At 32.2% G+C, this 17,301-nt stretch overlaps 1 protein-coding gene across 1 annotated transcript in view; it reads right to left on the reverse strand.

Annotated features, from left to right (window-relative positions):
* Positions 1-12,328: 12,328 nt before the first annotated feature.
* Positions 12,329-17,301, reverse strand: part of LOC140440711 (uncharacterized) — a 46,751-nt gene continuing 41,778 nt past the window's right edge. Inside the window, exon 3 of the mRNA XM_072531073.1 lies at positions 12,329-13,534. Coding sequence (XP_072387174.1) covers positions 12,773-13,534 — 762 coding nt within the window. The 3' untranslated portion in view covers positions 12,329-12,772. The remainder of the gene's footprint in view (positions 13,535-17,301) is intronic.

Genomic DNA, 17,301 nt, shown 5'->3' on the forward strand with positions numbered 1-17,301 from the left:
TGATAAACAGCATACGTAGCTGAATGCTTCCTGTTTAGAGATTTGAAGCAATGAGATATTAAGATATAATGTGTTCCACAGATGGAAGCAAAGATAACACCAAAACAACAAATATTAGCAAATATCTAATAAAGCCTAGATCATATTGCAGCTTCATTAGAAAAAGACATCACGCTCGCATTGAGGTATCGTACTTCTCACAACATAATTTCACTTTCAGAAACCCCTAAAAACACTCTACAAATGCCCACAAAACAAAAGAAGGCGTGAACCACAAACAAAGTACTAATAAAACCTAGAAAAAGGGCAAGAGGGGCCCACACACTCGCGCCGATAGCGAGACTATAGCTCCTCACGCTTTAGGACTTTAACATGGCAAGAATTTTGACAATTATAGCCGTCAAAGCACATCTGTGTGCTATGGGCAGAGTGAAGGATGGTCTGGACCATTAGGACGGGGCGGAGTGGTCTTTGATTTCGATGGATAACCCCTCCAAAATGAGTTGTATACCCGAATGTCATTTGAGATGCGTGCAAGTATCACAGGCTGGGTTAATTTCTATTGCTTGCATTTCTTTACAACACTCATACAATGATTTTTAACCATATTAATATTAAACGAGGAATAATTAAGTAAATGTTTTTACGATACTTATAATCTTTGTTATCGAAGTTTCTTTAGCATTTAGTTGGATCTACTCTAAGCCGTAAGTCATCTACTGTTATTTTTGTTTTAAATGGTACTGCTTCAACTTGATTGAGTTAATTTGAATCACGAATCATGGAAAATTCTAGAAACAATTAAATTAAATTTCAATTTTATACACTGAACAAACAGAAAGTTATTTCTTGTTATCGAAATGTACAACGTTTTTTATTAAATTACATCATAAGCAAATAAATTATAGAAAGCTTTTTATTATATTTTTGTATCCATTAAGTACTTTTCTCATTAAAGTAACTTAATTGAAATCTTTTGACTAAATAAATATACAAAATCTGAGAGTGTAGCTTTATTCATATTCCCTGTTGATTCAATGGAACAGCATTAGGGGCGGCATTCAACTTAAAAAAGCTCTTCGTATATATTTTAATACTGTTTCTTTGTATATACGAGATTCTTTTCTGTGAGTATAAAGTATATTACTTTCTAAAGTAAAAGCATATTGAACCACCGTTGTGTAAAATATATTCTAAGACTTTCTTTTAAACGTACTTGAGTTTTGTAACGTTAGAAACGTCACATGTTTGTTATTCTTTTTTAAATCATTAATTGATTTTAATCTCTTTTGACATAATTCATTTAATAACTTTCTCTTGTATTATATTGTTTTTATTCTAAAAATAGTTGGTGCTCAACTCTTTGATAAACTTTGTATAATAATGGCCAAAAATGCAGCACTTATATGCGGTTAGGTTAGGTTATTTGGATCAATAGTATTTCTTTGTAATTCTTATCTTCATGGATAGGAAAGTTTATTTCTGTGTATTTAACTATAGTTTATTTGTAATTTTTAGTCATTTTGGATTGTTTTTGACTTACCCAAAAAATTTGTAATGCCAAGAGTTCGTAACCGTCGGCAATTTCATTATTTAAGCGATTTCGGATTAAGCGGACACACTGTAGGCATGAAATAGGCCGGTTTTGGTTAATGGAAAATTTCTGGAAAGGAAATAATTGAAAAGGTATGTAGTCACTAACTCAAGGTTTATTATTTTAGTTTTTTTGGCCTTAAATACATTTTTCCCGTTCTCCCTTGTTGGGTGAACTTTCTAAACACCTCATGGTGTACAATACAAAGCTACAACAACTGCAGCAGCATAGCAGATATGCAGAACTCAACAGCTGCTTAGAACCACAACGGGCCCAATCTTTGCATCTCCACCAACCTGAAAGGTAAATGAGCATACTCATTTAGCTACAATCCATCCATCCAACATCAGAAACCATCAGCAAGTTATCCTGTGAAGATTTTTCCGGATCTATTTCAAATTAATGTAAAACCATAGGTAAGATTTGCTCTGTTTTTAATTTAATATTAAAATTTAAATGTTATTTTTTTATGTTTAATAAATATGATTATCTTAGTTATTATCTTAGTTTATTTTCCTCAGCCAAACTTATTTTTTAGATATACTTCTAAGATAAGACGTTTTCACACCTCTCTGTCTCCCAAAGAAAGTTGTTTTATGTAGTAGTGAGTTTTATTGTAGTGTAGTTATATTGTTACCAATTATCACCCACCGTTTCTGACGGATCGTTTGATGGTAACAGTTTAAAGGAGAAAAGTAAAAGTGTAATCTATGGGCCTATATTGAAAATTATTAATGGATTAAGGATAATAAGCATTGGAATTTAGGTCTCTTCCTCTCTCCTTTATTCTTCGTAAGGATGTGGTGACGTTATGGTATTTGACGAATGGTTGCTATCCATTCTTCTCTCTCCTGAGCGCGGTGTGCTGCCTCAGACAGAGAGTAATCGGTAGTGCACTGTATTTGGTCTGATCATCGGAGTGGCGATCCTCCTCGAGTTCTTTTACCATCTACCTTGCCTTCAACCACCAACCTTTCCATGCCTTCCTTTCGTCTGGTAATGTGTCCAAAGTACCTCAATATATTTTGGTTGATGATTGTGGTAAGCCTAGTATTGATGTCGAGTTCTGTCAATATTGAAACATTTGTGCGATGTGCTGTCCAGGGCATGCGCATCATTCTACGATATACCCACATTTCAAAGGCCATTATACGTCGTGAGTCGGAATTTAGGTACTGGATTTTAAATATTATTTGGCTTGTAAATCTAAAGAAGTTTTTTAATATAAACTCCAGCAAATTATTGGACTTCACTTCTTATCTTCCTCTTGTTGGTAAGTTCTTACAAATTTTGTCACAGTCTAATGAGATCGTGGTTTTCAGCAGGATTTCTTCAAAGAATGGGATCTAAAATCTACTTAGTTTTTATGTAGGTGTAATTGAATAAAACTTTTTCAAACTCATATTCCGAGTTAGGGACAGAGAAAAAAAATAACGAAAGCCTATGACATGACAATTTGTTGATGGATGAGTGGAGTGATAACAAATCATAAAATGTATTCAAAATGAATATATTAAGGGAAGTCAAAGTCATATTATCCAGCCAATGTAAAGAATAACTGAGTTACAAGTTCCTGAAAAATAAAAAACGAAAAACCAAAATAAACTTGTTTTAAGACACAGAAAAACATGTCTGTAAATGGTCAATACTGGTATGGCCCAAGCCAGAAACCTACGAAAAATGTAATTAGAAAAGCCAATCTCACATATAGGTAAAGACTGATCGTTGCTTTTAATGTTCATCATAAAATGTACTTCCTTTAATTCACTATTCATTTAGTAATTATTTTTAAGTTTACAACAGTATGTAATATTTGTGCCCAATATATATATTGGCCACAAAATGAAACAAATCTTTATCACATATAACTTCTAGATCTATATATATATATATATATATATATATATATATATATATATATATAGTATATATATATATATATATTAAATATAAATATGAGTACATAGTACAAACTTGAGAACATTTTCTTTCTTAGTTTTTTTATTTCTCGCTTTTGGAATCATTTCTAATATGCTTATAGGAAATATATTTAATTATCTTGTTATAACACCCAATGAAGTAAAAGTATAGGCGTAGTGATGTTAAAATTGCCTTTTTCATTGGCAAAATTATCTAAAAGTTGACCAGTATTCAAAACTTTAACAAATGAAAAATACTACACTTTTTCTTACAGATACTATAATTTGTACTGTAATAAACTATTCACTAAGGTTTGGTAAAAGTATGGTAAAAGTATTTAAATTTACTTTCAAAGTTCTAAAAAATTGATGGCAAAAACCGACCAATCAATTGTCATAAGTTTGCAAAAATCAAACTACACCAAAATGTGTACATTTCTTGACTTTTTGTCTAAAATGTTAAAAGACAAGTAGGCTTAAATATACATTGTTTTGGAATTTTATTTGTCAGTCAATGAGTTCGATTTCCTATGCTCAAAGCGCTTAAAAATAATCATCCAATGACCAGTTAACTATAACGTCATATCCTAGAACTGAGAAAAAAGGATTATGAGGAAACTTGTAAAAAAAATTATTAAAAAAAAACTTGCAGAAAGTGGTTTAATATAGAGGAAAACCTTTCACAGGATCAATTTTGCTATTTAGTAATCAAAGAGCTCGTCTATATTTTGCGTAGTTGGAGAAATCAAAAGATGTATGGGAAGATTCTAGAAAAGAAGGCAAGATCCAAAGTATCATCATCATTCGATCTTATTCTTTGCACTCTGATGCCAATATGCCAGACCGATTTTTCTTACAGGTCTCGGTGATCATGTAGACATGAATGTCTGTTTTTCAATATGCATCCAGTAAATTTTTTTCCAATGTTTACGTGGTCTTCCTACCGATCGTCTACCTTATTTACTATTTTATTTGTTGCCATTTGGCTTATTTATTTGTTCTAATTTTTTAGCCATTCCTTGATGTTCACCGCCTTGCATTTACGTCATATATATGTACTTCTAGCTCTATCCCTAATGTCTTACCAAGAAATTTGTTGTTATAACCATGCCTTTTGTCTTTTTTGGAGAAATTAAATGTTATATTTTCTGGCTTCTTCTTCATCCTATGTCGTCCCTATTAACGAAGGTTGGCGACCACATTTCTAAAAGTTTCTCTGTCCTATGCAACGTGGAATAATTCGTCTAAAGTCATGTTAGTGAATAAAAAGTAAATATTTCGCAGCTATGACTTCCTCTTTCTACCTATTCCCTTTTTCCCTCGACTCTACCCTGCATGATGACCTGCAAAAGACTATATTTATTATTCCTCAGTATGTGTCCAAGGTATGCAGTCTTGCGTACTTTTATTGTTCTCAACAATTTTTTGTCTTGACCCATCCTTCTCAGCACTTCCTCATTGGTGACCCTGGCAGTTCATGGAATTCTCAACATTCTCCGGTATATCCAAAGTTCAAAGGCTTCAAACTTCTTAACTATTTCCGCTTTTAATGTCTATGTTTCTACCCCGTACAATATTTGCGACCAGACGCAACATTCAACAAACCTCAGTTTCAGCGCAGTATTCAGATTTTTGTCACAGAACAATTGTTGAATTTTAAGAACGCTGCCTTTGCCATTTCTATTCGTACCCTGATCTCTTGGTCTGGATCTAATTCTGTGTTGATGTAAGCTCCTAGATATTAATATTTTGTTACTCTCTCTATTTTCTGTCCACCAGGAGTTAGTTGTTCATTATTTATTGGACTCATTGATACTATCATAAATTTGGTCTTATCTGTGTTGATGTCAAGTCCCATTTGAATGCATTCACTATTTATTGCATCTAGTAAAGTTTGTAGTTCTTCTATACTCTCAGCCATAATAACCGTGTCATCTACAAATCTCATGTGTTTACGATTTCTTCACCAATTCTTATTCCCTCTTTTCTTTCCCATAAGGCTTTTCTGTATCTGTGAGTACACGTTGAAAAGGTTCGGAATCAAGACGCATCCTTGCCTAACCCCTCTCGCAATCGGTATATTATTTGTTTCTATATCGTTCACCTTTACTGCTGCTTTCTGGTTCCAGTATATAGCCTTAAAAACTCAACGTCTTTTTTTGTCTAAATTGATGTTTTTTAATTCATCTATTAACTTCATATGCTCATATGCATATATTTTCTGGCGGTCACATTAAATTGATGTAGCATAAATGTTGTAAGTCATCTTTACTTTGAAAGAGTAGCATTGCGTCGTCTGCATAGCAGATTATTTTAAGTTGTTTTTCTCCTGGTTGGTATTCTTTATTAGTTCTTACTTTTTTATTGTTTTTGCTTCAGGTTAAACAACAAATAACTCAGGAAACCCCTTTACCTTATCCCATTGCGAGCATCAATTGGGTAAGTTAGTTCTTCTTTTACTTTCATTGTGTTGTTCTGGTGAATATTTTCGATTGTTTTGATTATTTCTAGGGGTATCTCTCTTGCGTATAATAAGTGGTAAACGTTCTTTAATTTAACCCTGTCAAATACCTTCTTACTGTCTACAAAACACAAATATACCAGTTTGTCATATTCTATTGATTACTGTTGCACTTACCTTATTATAATAATAACATCGGTGCATGATATTCCCGACTTAAAACCTTGTTTTTCTTCTACTAGTGTTATAATTTCGGTTAGTTTATTTGTTATCACTTTGGTTGTTAATTTTTGTATTATGTTTAATAAATTAATACCTCTATAGTTTTTGGTCAGATCTAAACTAAATCTTAATCTGAGCTAAAGAACTAAATTTCTCCCTGCTGTTAATTATTTTGGTAGCCAAAACATTTCTTTTATAAAATATTTTTCATAACATTCTAATTAACAAAGTTAGAAACAACTGGCGAAATAGTTGTATCTTTACTTTTAATTTAAAAATTTTCGCAAATGAAAAACTAAAAAAATATCTGATTACTTAAACTAAATTAAAACAACTTATTCTTTTGTAAATGTCTTAAATATCGACGTATTTACTTTTTGTGCTCATTATATTTAGTAAATCTTGTTAATTATGCAAAATCTTTAACTTCACCTTGGTGAAGTTAAACACATTAGCAGTCAGTTTTGACAATATCACCTTGTGTGACGATAATTGCTGTAATTCAAGATCAGATTCTAATCTTCACCTTCCACGCAATATTCAGTGACTAATTAGTTTATTGTTGACAGGAGATAATAAGTACAGTTGGCTTCTTGGTTTGTGTCGCGTGTATATGTCAGTTGTAAATATAATATGTACTAGCAATTAACTATTTTAGAATTGATGAAAATAAAAGTATAGATTTCATAAACATTTATTTTTTAGAAAATCACAAATAAGTACGAAAAATTTATGTTGTAAAATAAATTGTTTAGTCAATCTTTTAAATTTTAATAACAAGTGTCAATTCATTTTAATTAAGCAGTGAATTTCAATACAACTAAAACCATTCTCGTGTGGGCGATACATTTTTTTTTATTTAATATATAAACCAAGTAGAGTAAGTAGTGAAAACTCTATACATAAGGTTTTGGTTTATTACATTTAATAGAAAGCTCAAAAATTTTTGGTTAAAAATCAAAACTGACCATATTTGCGATTTATAAAAGTTTTTTCAAAATGTATTCAACGATAAAAAAATAATTTTAGTCTTATCGGTCAGAGTAAGAATAAGCCAAGTAGACAAAAGAAGTTAAATGTTTGGTATAAATAGAAGAAATATATGACAGGTTTGAAATTATAGAAATATACGAGATCTGGAATCACAAAAAGCAAAACGTTGCAAACCAATAACTATACAGGGTGGTACTTAAGTAATTGTACAAACAAAAACCGTAGATTCTGCTCTTTAAAATATTACGATTTAAGCCAAGTTGCTTTAATAAAATGTTGATATTAAGAAAGATACAGGGGTTAAAGTGGAAATTTAAAATTTTATTTTTCGCTATAACTTTTGAGTTTGTAAATATTTATGGACAAAAATTTACAATTGCATTTGCAATTGTTTACCCATTTTTATTAGGACAATTAGAAACTAGAGTACAGGTATTGAATTATAAACACATATCTGTCTTGTTTCATAATACTTTTGCTACAAATCAAACCTTAAAGACTCAGTATTTTTTCAGTAGTATCATCGTTGGCCCGATAACCGATATTGATATAAATATAGTAAACATACAGGCAATTTAGTTCAGCATAATATTAGTTTGTTAGTAAATCATAATAGTCTATTTGTTCGAGATGTAATTACAGTTATTCGTAAACTGTAACTTAATCATATAAATAAGTAATGTCATCGATACGTTATTCCATGTATCACAGTTTAATACCAATTAATAGTTTCATAATATACCATAAGATTTGGTTATGTATTCAAAAGAATATATTCATCCATTATAGATTATAGCCGCCACGTAGCCCAGAATTTAATCCGCTTGATTTTGCTGTAAGAGGTGCATTAAAACAACGTGTCTATAAGAATTCCATAAACACTCTCAACCAATTATGGGACGAAATACATACTGCAGCAGTTTCTTTAGAACCAATGATGCTATTTAATATGAGACGATCTTTTATGGAATATGTTGACAAATGAATTAAAGAAAATAGTGGACACATCGAACAATTACTTTGACAAAAAGTTATGTTATTTAGTTAACTATTTTTTAATTTGGTTTGTAAATAAAATGTTTTGATTATGACTTTAATTTAATATAAAAGGTAAAATGTTTGATATACAATCCTATTATTCTCTTATTTTGTCAAATCCTATTATTGCTTATCCTGCTGATATATTTATTTTATTTAATGTTTCGGTAACTATTAGCTTTAGTTAAAGGTATTTTATACCAAAATTCAGAAGTATTGATGTTTTTGTCTATTTTTCCTTCATTGCCTGGAGTAATTGCGTTAAATCAGAATTATGCAGCTGGTTTGTATGCTGTAAAACTGTTGAGTTTTGAAAGTTATTAACAGGTACACCTTTTTTTGTTAAAATAATGTATCTTTTATATTTTTTATCACAAATACAGGTAACTTAAAGACCAAAAAAGTTAGGCGCAAAAAATGGATGCCACATATATGGTTCCCTCTATCAGCTACACCAAAGTGTGTATTAAATTATTATTTCTCATATTTAAAAGTATCCTAGTTGTAAATCTTTATACATAAATGTTTACAAACAAAAGTTATAGCGAAAAATAAAACTTTAAATTTGCACTTTAACACCCTGTAGCTTTCTTAATATCAACATTTTATTAAAGCAATTTGGCTTAAATCGTAATATTTTAAAGTGTATAATCTACTATTTCTTTTTGTACAATTACTTAAGGACCACCCTGTATATAATTTTAAATTTTGTCAATCATTACAAGTGCTGTTTTTATATATACTATAATTAGTATACCATGATATAAATTAAAAATATAATTTAAACTATTATTTGTTAATTGAATCACTTGTTTAATATAATGTAAATAATATCCCACAATTTTAAACGTAAATATACACACCACGTCAAACAGCACTCAAAAACGTATCCATTCTCTTTTGTTACAACGAATTGAGCTTTTTAATGGAAAAACCATTAGCGGTCAAGTGGCATGGGTCGTATTCATTCATTTAGGCGGCAAAAGTGGTATTATTGTGCAAGGCAGCGGTGTTTACATTTCACGTAAAAATTAGAATTGATACTTTATGTTGCGTAGGCGGTCAATAAACATATTAAGGGTGAAGTTAAATAAAAATATTTTGGCAAAAAATATGGGACAACATCATGCTAAATTGGATTTTATTTTTAGAATTTTTAATCAGTATAAAGCATCTTTTTATATATTGTTTGAGAAGATGGTGACATAAAGAACTTATTTTTATTATAAGTGTTCGAACATGGAAAAAAGGAAACAATATTGACAAGATCAGAAAAAGGAAGATTAGTACAGTAAACCTATTTACTACATAATTTTTGAAATTTTACTGCCCAAAAATGAAAATGTTTCAGACTCGTGTATTTTTTGCCGCAAAATTCAAAAAGTTAAAAAAACAATTACCTCTTATTTAGAATATACTGTGACACTTTTTTCTCAAAGGTAAAATTTATTATTTCCGGATATATTTCATATTCGACAGTTGGCATTCAACTTTTCACATTCAACAATTCCATTAATGTTGTTTTAAGGTTATAGTAAAAAGTGAATCGTGTATTTTGACTAAATTTAAAAATAAAATGACGAAAGTTACTCCTGTTTAAAACACTATTGAGCACCACAGTCCTGAGGAATAAAGAGTAAATAACTAGAACTGGGTCTTAGTGAAATTCAAAATAATGCTTTAGTTTACAAACCTTGAATGTACTAGTAAATTTTTTCAACGATAAGATGGCCGAAAGTCAGTATTTAATGCCTTAAATTTGGATTCTACTTTGTAAAAAAATATGTTAGGAACAGGACATTCCTTAACTAAAAGTGAATAGTACTTATATTAATCACATGCTTCTGCGAATGTTAAAAAAAAGTATTGGAAATGATACATTCCTGATTTAACGAGCAAGACCTATGGAGAAAGCTCGTATTCTTGATCAACTTAAATCTACAAACTTTTTAATTATGCAGAAATCGTTGAAAGTAGAAAAAACACCTAATATGGGTTGATAAGATGATGAAGATGAATGGAAGCAACTCTGCTAATATAGCTATGTTAAACATGCCAGTGGGAATAAGAAGAAATGTACTTAAGCTCAGATATCTGGACATGGAGAAATATTTGGAAGGAATAGGAATGAAGAGTTAGAAACGAGTTTTGGCGCCATCTGATAATGATCATTTTTTTAAATCAGCAATACTTTTAAGCGTGTTGTTTTTATGCTGTTTTGTATTTAAGGCACCTTTTCATTTTTTCTTCTTCGCATGCTATATCAGAATTATCCGACGTTGGGGATCACCATTGCGAAGGCTTCTCGATCTTCTGCAATATGGAATAATTGTCCTGCATTTGATATCTGTGTCCATTCACGAATGTTTTTTAACCAAGAAACTTGTTTTCTTCCTACACCTCTACGGCCTTCTATTCTACCTTTAAGGATCAGTTGTAATATTTTATATCGACTTCCTGTTACTATATGTCCCAAATAAGACATTTTTAAATGTTTAACGGTCTTCATTAGTTTTTCCTTACTGTCCAAGGTATCTTCAGCATTCGTCTATGAACATACATCAATTCTTCAATTTTGTTCATGATCGATACTTTTAGCCTCCACACTTGTGCACTATACAAAAGTACGGACCAAACATAACAATTAACCATTCTTTGTCTTAGTTCTAAACTGAGATAATGATTGCAAAAAAATGACTTCATTTTCATAAAGTAGTTTTAGTCATTGCTATTCTATGATTTATTTCTATGTCTGGATCTAGTTGGTCCGTTATCATAGTTCCCAAATATGTCATTTGTGGATTTTCTCAAATTGGACTTCGTTTATTTGAAGCTTTGCATCGGGATGTTGGTCACGACTAAACACTAAAAATTTGGTTTTGTTTGAGTTTATTTTTATGCCCATTACCTCTTCTCCCTCGTGAATACGATCTAGCAGAATTTGGAGACCTTCAATATTATCTGAAAGAAATACTGTATCGTCTGCATATCTAATCACATTAAGTAGTTCCCCGTTGATTTTTATTCCATATGGTTGTCTCTCAATGTGCCTTTTTAAAAAACTGGTCCGAGTAAACATCGAACAATGTTGGGGACAAAATGCAACCTCTTCGTTATATGGAGATTTCATCGGTGTAGTTATCTCCAATTTTTATGATAGCAGTTTGATTCCAGTACAAATTTTTAATGACACGAATATCTTATCATATATTCCGATATTTTTCAGTATCTGCATTAATTTTACATGCTGTACTTTATCGAATGCCTTTTCGAAGTCCACGAAACATGCAAATAGATCTTTTCTTTGGTCACGGCATTTTTGTAATAGGATTTTAAGCGCAAAAAATGCGTCCCTGGTTCCCATAGGATTTCTAAAACCTAATTGGGTATCTTAGAGATCTTCTTCGCATTTGCGTCTAATTCTGTTGTGAAATAGTCTTAGAAAAATTTTAAGAGTGTGGCTCATTAGGCTAATTATTCGATATTTTGAGCATTTTCTCGCATTGTGTTTTTTAGGTATTGCGACAAAGATGGATTTGAGCCAATCTGTGGGAATCACTCCGGTGTTATATATTGAATTAAAATGTCTTACTACTACTTTTATGTTATCATCCTCTATTAGTTTCAGCAACTCAGTTGGTGTATCATCTGGACAACAAGATTTTCTAATTTTAGCATTATTTATAGCGTGTTCTACCTCGCATTTCATAATTTCTGAGCCGTCAGTACAGTTTTGGTAGAATTCGTCAATATTTTTCCTGTCATCTTTAAACAACTCTGATATATACAGCTGCCATTCTTTTCTTATTTCGTGCTCATTTACAATAATTTTGTTATTATTGTCAACAAGTACAGAGGGAACTCGTTTTTTAAATATGTTACTCATTTCTTTTAGTTTTTTGTGCATTTTTCATTTACAAAAATTTTATGCCCGTAAATGCTGCGTACCTGAATACACTGAAGAATAAAATTCCACTGAATTCTACAATGTAATACTTAACAATATTTTATACATATAAAATATGTATAAATATGCCACTCATCAAAATCTTAAAAAAATAAAAAAAATTGTTGTAGATTATATATTTTATATGACACAAACAAGAAAATTTAAAAAAAAAACACATTAAACACAAAATCAAAATATATAGTCGTAGACATTTTAAAATGAACTGCTAAAAAAATAATTGATTTACTTACTAGAACAATTTTATAAAATTTTGAAAGTAGTAATTTTTTATTATTAATATCTTCTAATAAAACTACATGCGTAAATATGATGGTAGTGATTGTTGTTTTCTAAATTATTGGTCCAACTGCGATATGTTAATTCTGCTGATATATGTTGATAACATACTTTAGTATAAATTTAAAAATATGGTCAACTTTTAGGAAAATACACCTAAACTATTCACTCTCCCAACTTCGGTGCTTAAAAATTGGCGGAGGTACTGTACCATTACAGAGCGACAAGACGGCTCCTCCACCATATATTTATCTTAAAAATACGTAAGTATAAATCGAATAAAATCACAGTTTGGTAACTTAGTACTGCCTAGAATTAAAACTATACTGCCTTCCATTGGCCAACAGCTCCCTTACCTCTGAAGGAGTGCCTGGACTAAGACTAGCTGTAGTTGTATTTGATATAGTTTCCTTATATTCAAAGTGTCTGTTGGAATCCATTTCTTTTTCATTAATGTCTTCTTCAAGTATCTTTTCGAGATATATTTCCCCGTCTGTTGGAGGGACTTTGTGATGTGTCGGAGCAATGTCAGTTAAGCCTCTATTTTTATCTTCTCGTTGTCTTTCTAAAAGTCTTCTATGATTCTTTGTAGTTAGACATCCAGTCTCCACGTCTCTCTCAAGTCTATGTCCACTTCTAGATCTAGTTAATTGACGAGAGACATAATCTTCCAGCTCGTTTTCTTCCCGTGTGCTCATTATACGGTTAAGAATAATAAAGAAGAGCCCTATTACTAGTACAAATATTCCCGTAATAACCAATTCGTTCCACCAACCTCCGCCCCTCCAAGTAACCATGTCGTCTGGAAGGAGACCTGATCCTATAAGAAAAAGTCCGAGCACCGCAAAGCAGACGCCCAGATGGAGCATGCCAATTGAAGTAGCCAATGTTGTGTCATTTGGGGGATGGAAGCTACTTCTTCTCGGGGCATGTTCTATACTGTCAGTACTGTTGGTTCTATTAGACAATCTTCGCTCTGCTGCTCGCTTCTTAGCCTGTTCGCGAATTCGCCTTTGGCGTTTTATTGCCAAAGCTGAATGCAGACCGGCTGAGCCGTGCATCTGTAACAAAGAATAAAGGATTAGCTTAGGAATATGAAAAACTAGGTAAATCGAAAAGTATAGAACTCACGTAATAATTAAGAAGATTTATATGTTAATTTAAGGCCTTTTTGTGGCCTTAAATCTGTATATATTTAAACTTAAAAAAATACTGTAAAATGTTTGTTTAAACAAAGAAAATATTCAATTAGAATCGGATTAAAAATTCATAGAGTGCGATTAAAACTTGGTGGAAAATTATTCATAAGCTGTTAAATAAAACGGACAATTTTAACATTAACCTTAAGGAATACCTAAGGTATTTAATACATTTTTTATACAAGTAAATAATATTGTAAAACCAATAAGTAATATTTTATTTGTTGACTAGAATGAGGCCGGATTCTGACACATCCGGATTCTAGAGTGTATAATGTTTTACTAAACTGGTTTTGTTTTGTCACACCAAAAATATTCTATGCAGATTTATTTTGATATTGAATAAATGAATATGAAAAATAAAAAATAAAACATTTTAAGATGCTCAAACCGGTAATTTAAGCTCATAGTTAACTGAGATATTCTATATGTTTATAAGCAAAAAGTTGTTTATAATTTTATTCTTGAGGCCGACTAAATAATATGATTTCAATTACATAAAGGACGTTAGATAGGTAAAAAAGTATGGTTATAGCGAGGCGGTGACTTATATACATAGCCGATAGAAGGTACAGAGTTTGGATAGGGCCAACCCTGTCCGAAGCCGAGACTATGGAAGCTGGTGTACCACAGAGGGAGGTGCTATCGCCATGTCTATACTATATATATACGGCAGACACACCATCTGAACTCAGTCCGATACTAAGCCTCTACGCAGACGATACAGCGATAGCTGCTAGCAGTACTAACCAAGATCTAGCTATGAGACACCTACAAAGTGCACTCAACAAACTTGAGGTATGGTGTGTGCAGTGGAAAATAGCCGTCAACATTGACAAAACACACGCCGTCATGTACCAAAAAAGAAAAAGCAGACCAAATGGGGTACTATCTCTATTTGATATCCCAATCGAATGGTCAAACCAAGCAAAATATCTAGGCATAAAATACGTTGGATAAAAAGCTGACCTTCACAGACCACATGAAACAAACGGTTAACAAAGCTAAAGCACAGGAGTCAACTCTCATCACTAATAGGTTAAAAGAGTAAACCAAAATTTAAAACCAACAGAAAGTGGATATGGAACGTCCAGAACTTCATCCTCAAAGAGGCTGTTAACATTCCTAGGTACGTCCCATTAAGGTACGTATTTAGGGATTTACAACAAAAGAGAATCCTGAAAACAATGGTCGACAGAGCACACGAGATATTCAACAATCTTAGGAACAACCCTTCTTCTTCTTCTTGTGTCACTCTTATTGGAGATTGGAAATCATTAAGGCTATCCTGCTCTTGTTTACAGCTGACCTAAAGAGTTCATTATTAGTACAGCGAAACCACTCTCTCAAATTACGCAACCATGACATTCTTCTACGGCCTGGAACCATCCTAGCAGATTATTAAGAGAGTTGACAGACTATGACGAAAACGTAAGGACGATACATAGATTGCTCAGGCAGCAGCTAGCAGGATATAGAGATAATCCAAAAGATTAAGAAAGGATAGCAATGCGATAGTCTAACGTACGCAGTAATAAAAAGTCCCTATATTATCTTATTTCTTTTATTTAAATTTTCAAATACTTCAAGACCCCACAGCTAAGAACAAAGCAGATTTTAACAGAATAAGAGCACAATCAAGGCAACTATTCAGAACTAAAAAAATGGACAGAAGTGGCGAGAAGAATCAAATAAGGAAATTCTTTAGTGAAGTGAAGTCAGTCAGAAAAGGTGCAAGTGTTGGAGTAACATAGCCTATGGCAAATGAAGCAGGTGAACTTACAATGATAGAAATGGAAATCGTTGAACGATGGAAGGAATACTTTCGGAATTTACTAAATATTGAAAGTGAGACGGAGGAAGCAGATATTACGTTTCATTCTACAGATATCGAAATACCAGCACCAATACTTGAGGAAGGAAAGAATGCGATCGCATCTCTACAAGACCATAACCATAAGAAATGATTTTTACACCAAAAATTGTATGACATCATTCTAAAAGTATGGCAACAACAGAAAATGTCCAAAGAATGGAATGGAAGCATTATAATTCCCATATATAAGAAAGGAAACAAAGAACAAATCGGAAACTATAGAGGCATATCACTTATTAGCACATCATATAAAGTGTTATCAATGATCTTGCTAAGGAGACTTACACCATATTCGGAAGATATTCTAGGCGACTACCAATGCAGCTTTTGTGCTGAAAGGACAACTATAGATCAGATATTTACCATCCGATAAATATTAGAGAACAACTAAGAATTCAACTGCGATGTGCACCAAATTTTCATAGATTTCCAGCAAGCATATGATTTCATAAAAAGCAGCAAATTGTGGATACAAATATTAGAAATGGAAATACCAAGACAATTAGTTGAAATAACGCAAATGTGTGTGACAGACTCATATGCGTAAGTAAAGATAGGAAGCAGAACATCGATGCCATTTGGTATAAATTCAGGACTTAGGCAGGGGGACCTCTTGTCACCGTTGCTCTTAAATTTTGCTTTAGAATATGCAATAAGTAAAATATCGTCTGAGCTGATAGGAGGATTTGCTGATTAAGGATCAAAACTGTTGCTGACCTTTGCTGATGGTATAGATGCAGTCACGCATTCTACAAGAGACGCGAGATAGGTGTTTTCACAGCTCGAGGAGGGAATAGGTAGTCTGGGTCTCCGAATAAATGAAAAAAAAAAGACGAAATATATGGTAGTAACCAAAAATACAAGACCAAGAGTTAGGCAGAACATCAGTATTAATGATCACAACTTCGAAGTAGTAAAGGAGTTTAAATACCTGGGGATGATAATCACAGCGGACAACCACATAGAAAAAGAGGTCTCAGCAAGGATAGCTGCGGCAAATAGAGCATTATACTCCCTTTCAACATTATTGATCGAAGCTGCCAAAGAGAAAATCTAAATTAACACTGTCGATTATTCGCTCAATTATTACATATGGCAGTGAAACATATGGACTTTCAACCAGCAAGAAATCAATAAGCTTCTACTATTAGAAAGAAAGGTTCTCAGAATAATATTTGGCCCTCAAAGAGATGAATTCACAGGGAAATGGAGAAGACGACGCAATGCTAAATTGGTGACTCTGTATGGAACTGAAAACATAGTTAGATATATCAATGTAAACCGAATAAGATGGGCAGGTCACGTGGTGCAATCAGAGGATGACAGAGTGTTAAAGATAGTGTTTTTTAAAAGACCAGATGGTAGAAGATCAGTAGACCGACCGAGAAAAAGATGAAATTATGATGTTAAAGCCGATTTATCTAGAATTGGGGTACAACAATGGGAAATAGAAGCACAAGATCGTAGACGATGGAGGGCGATAGTGGATGTGATGAGGCCTCACCCCGAGTTGTAAAGCCAGTGAAGAAGAAGAAGAAGATGAATTGCATCACCATTAATGTTGTATATATAAAAAAATAATTGATATCTGCTCGATACTGGCATACTGAAAATTTGAGTTAAACTGGAGTAGAACCAATTGTATTTTTGTTTTAAGGAATACTATTTTTCCTGCCTTGCGTTTCATTGTAGCTTTAACTTTTAATTATATTACATGAAGTACAGTAAAAATAAAGAGTTTAATACAATGGCA

Source organism: Diabrotica undecimpunctata, chromosome 5, assembly GCF_040954645.1.
Source record: "Diabrotica undecimpunctata isolate CICGRU chromosome 5, icDiaUnde3, whole genome shotgun sequence".
In the NCBI taxonomy this organism is placed as follows: Eukaryota; Metazoa; Arthropoda; class Insecta; order Coleoptera; family Chrysomelidae; genus Diabrotica; species Diabrotica undecimpunctata.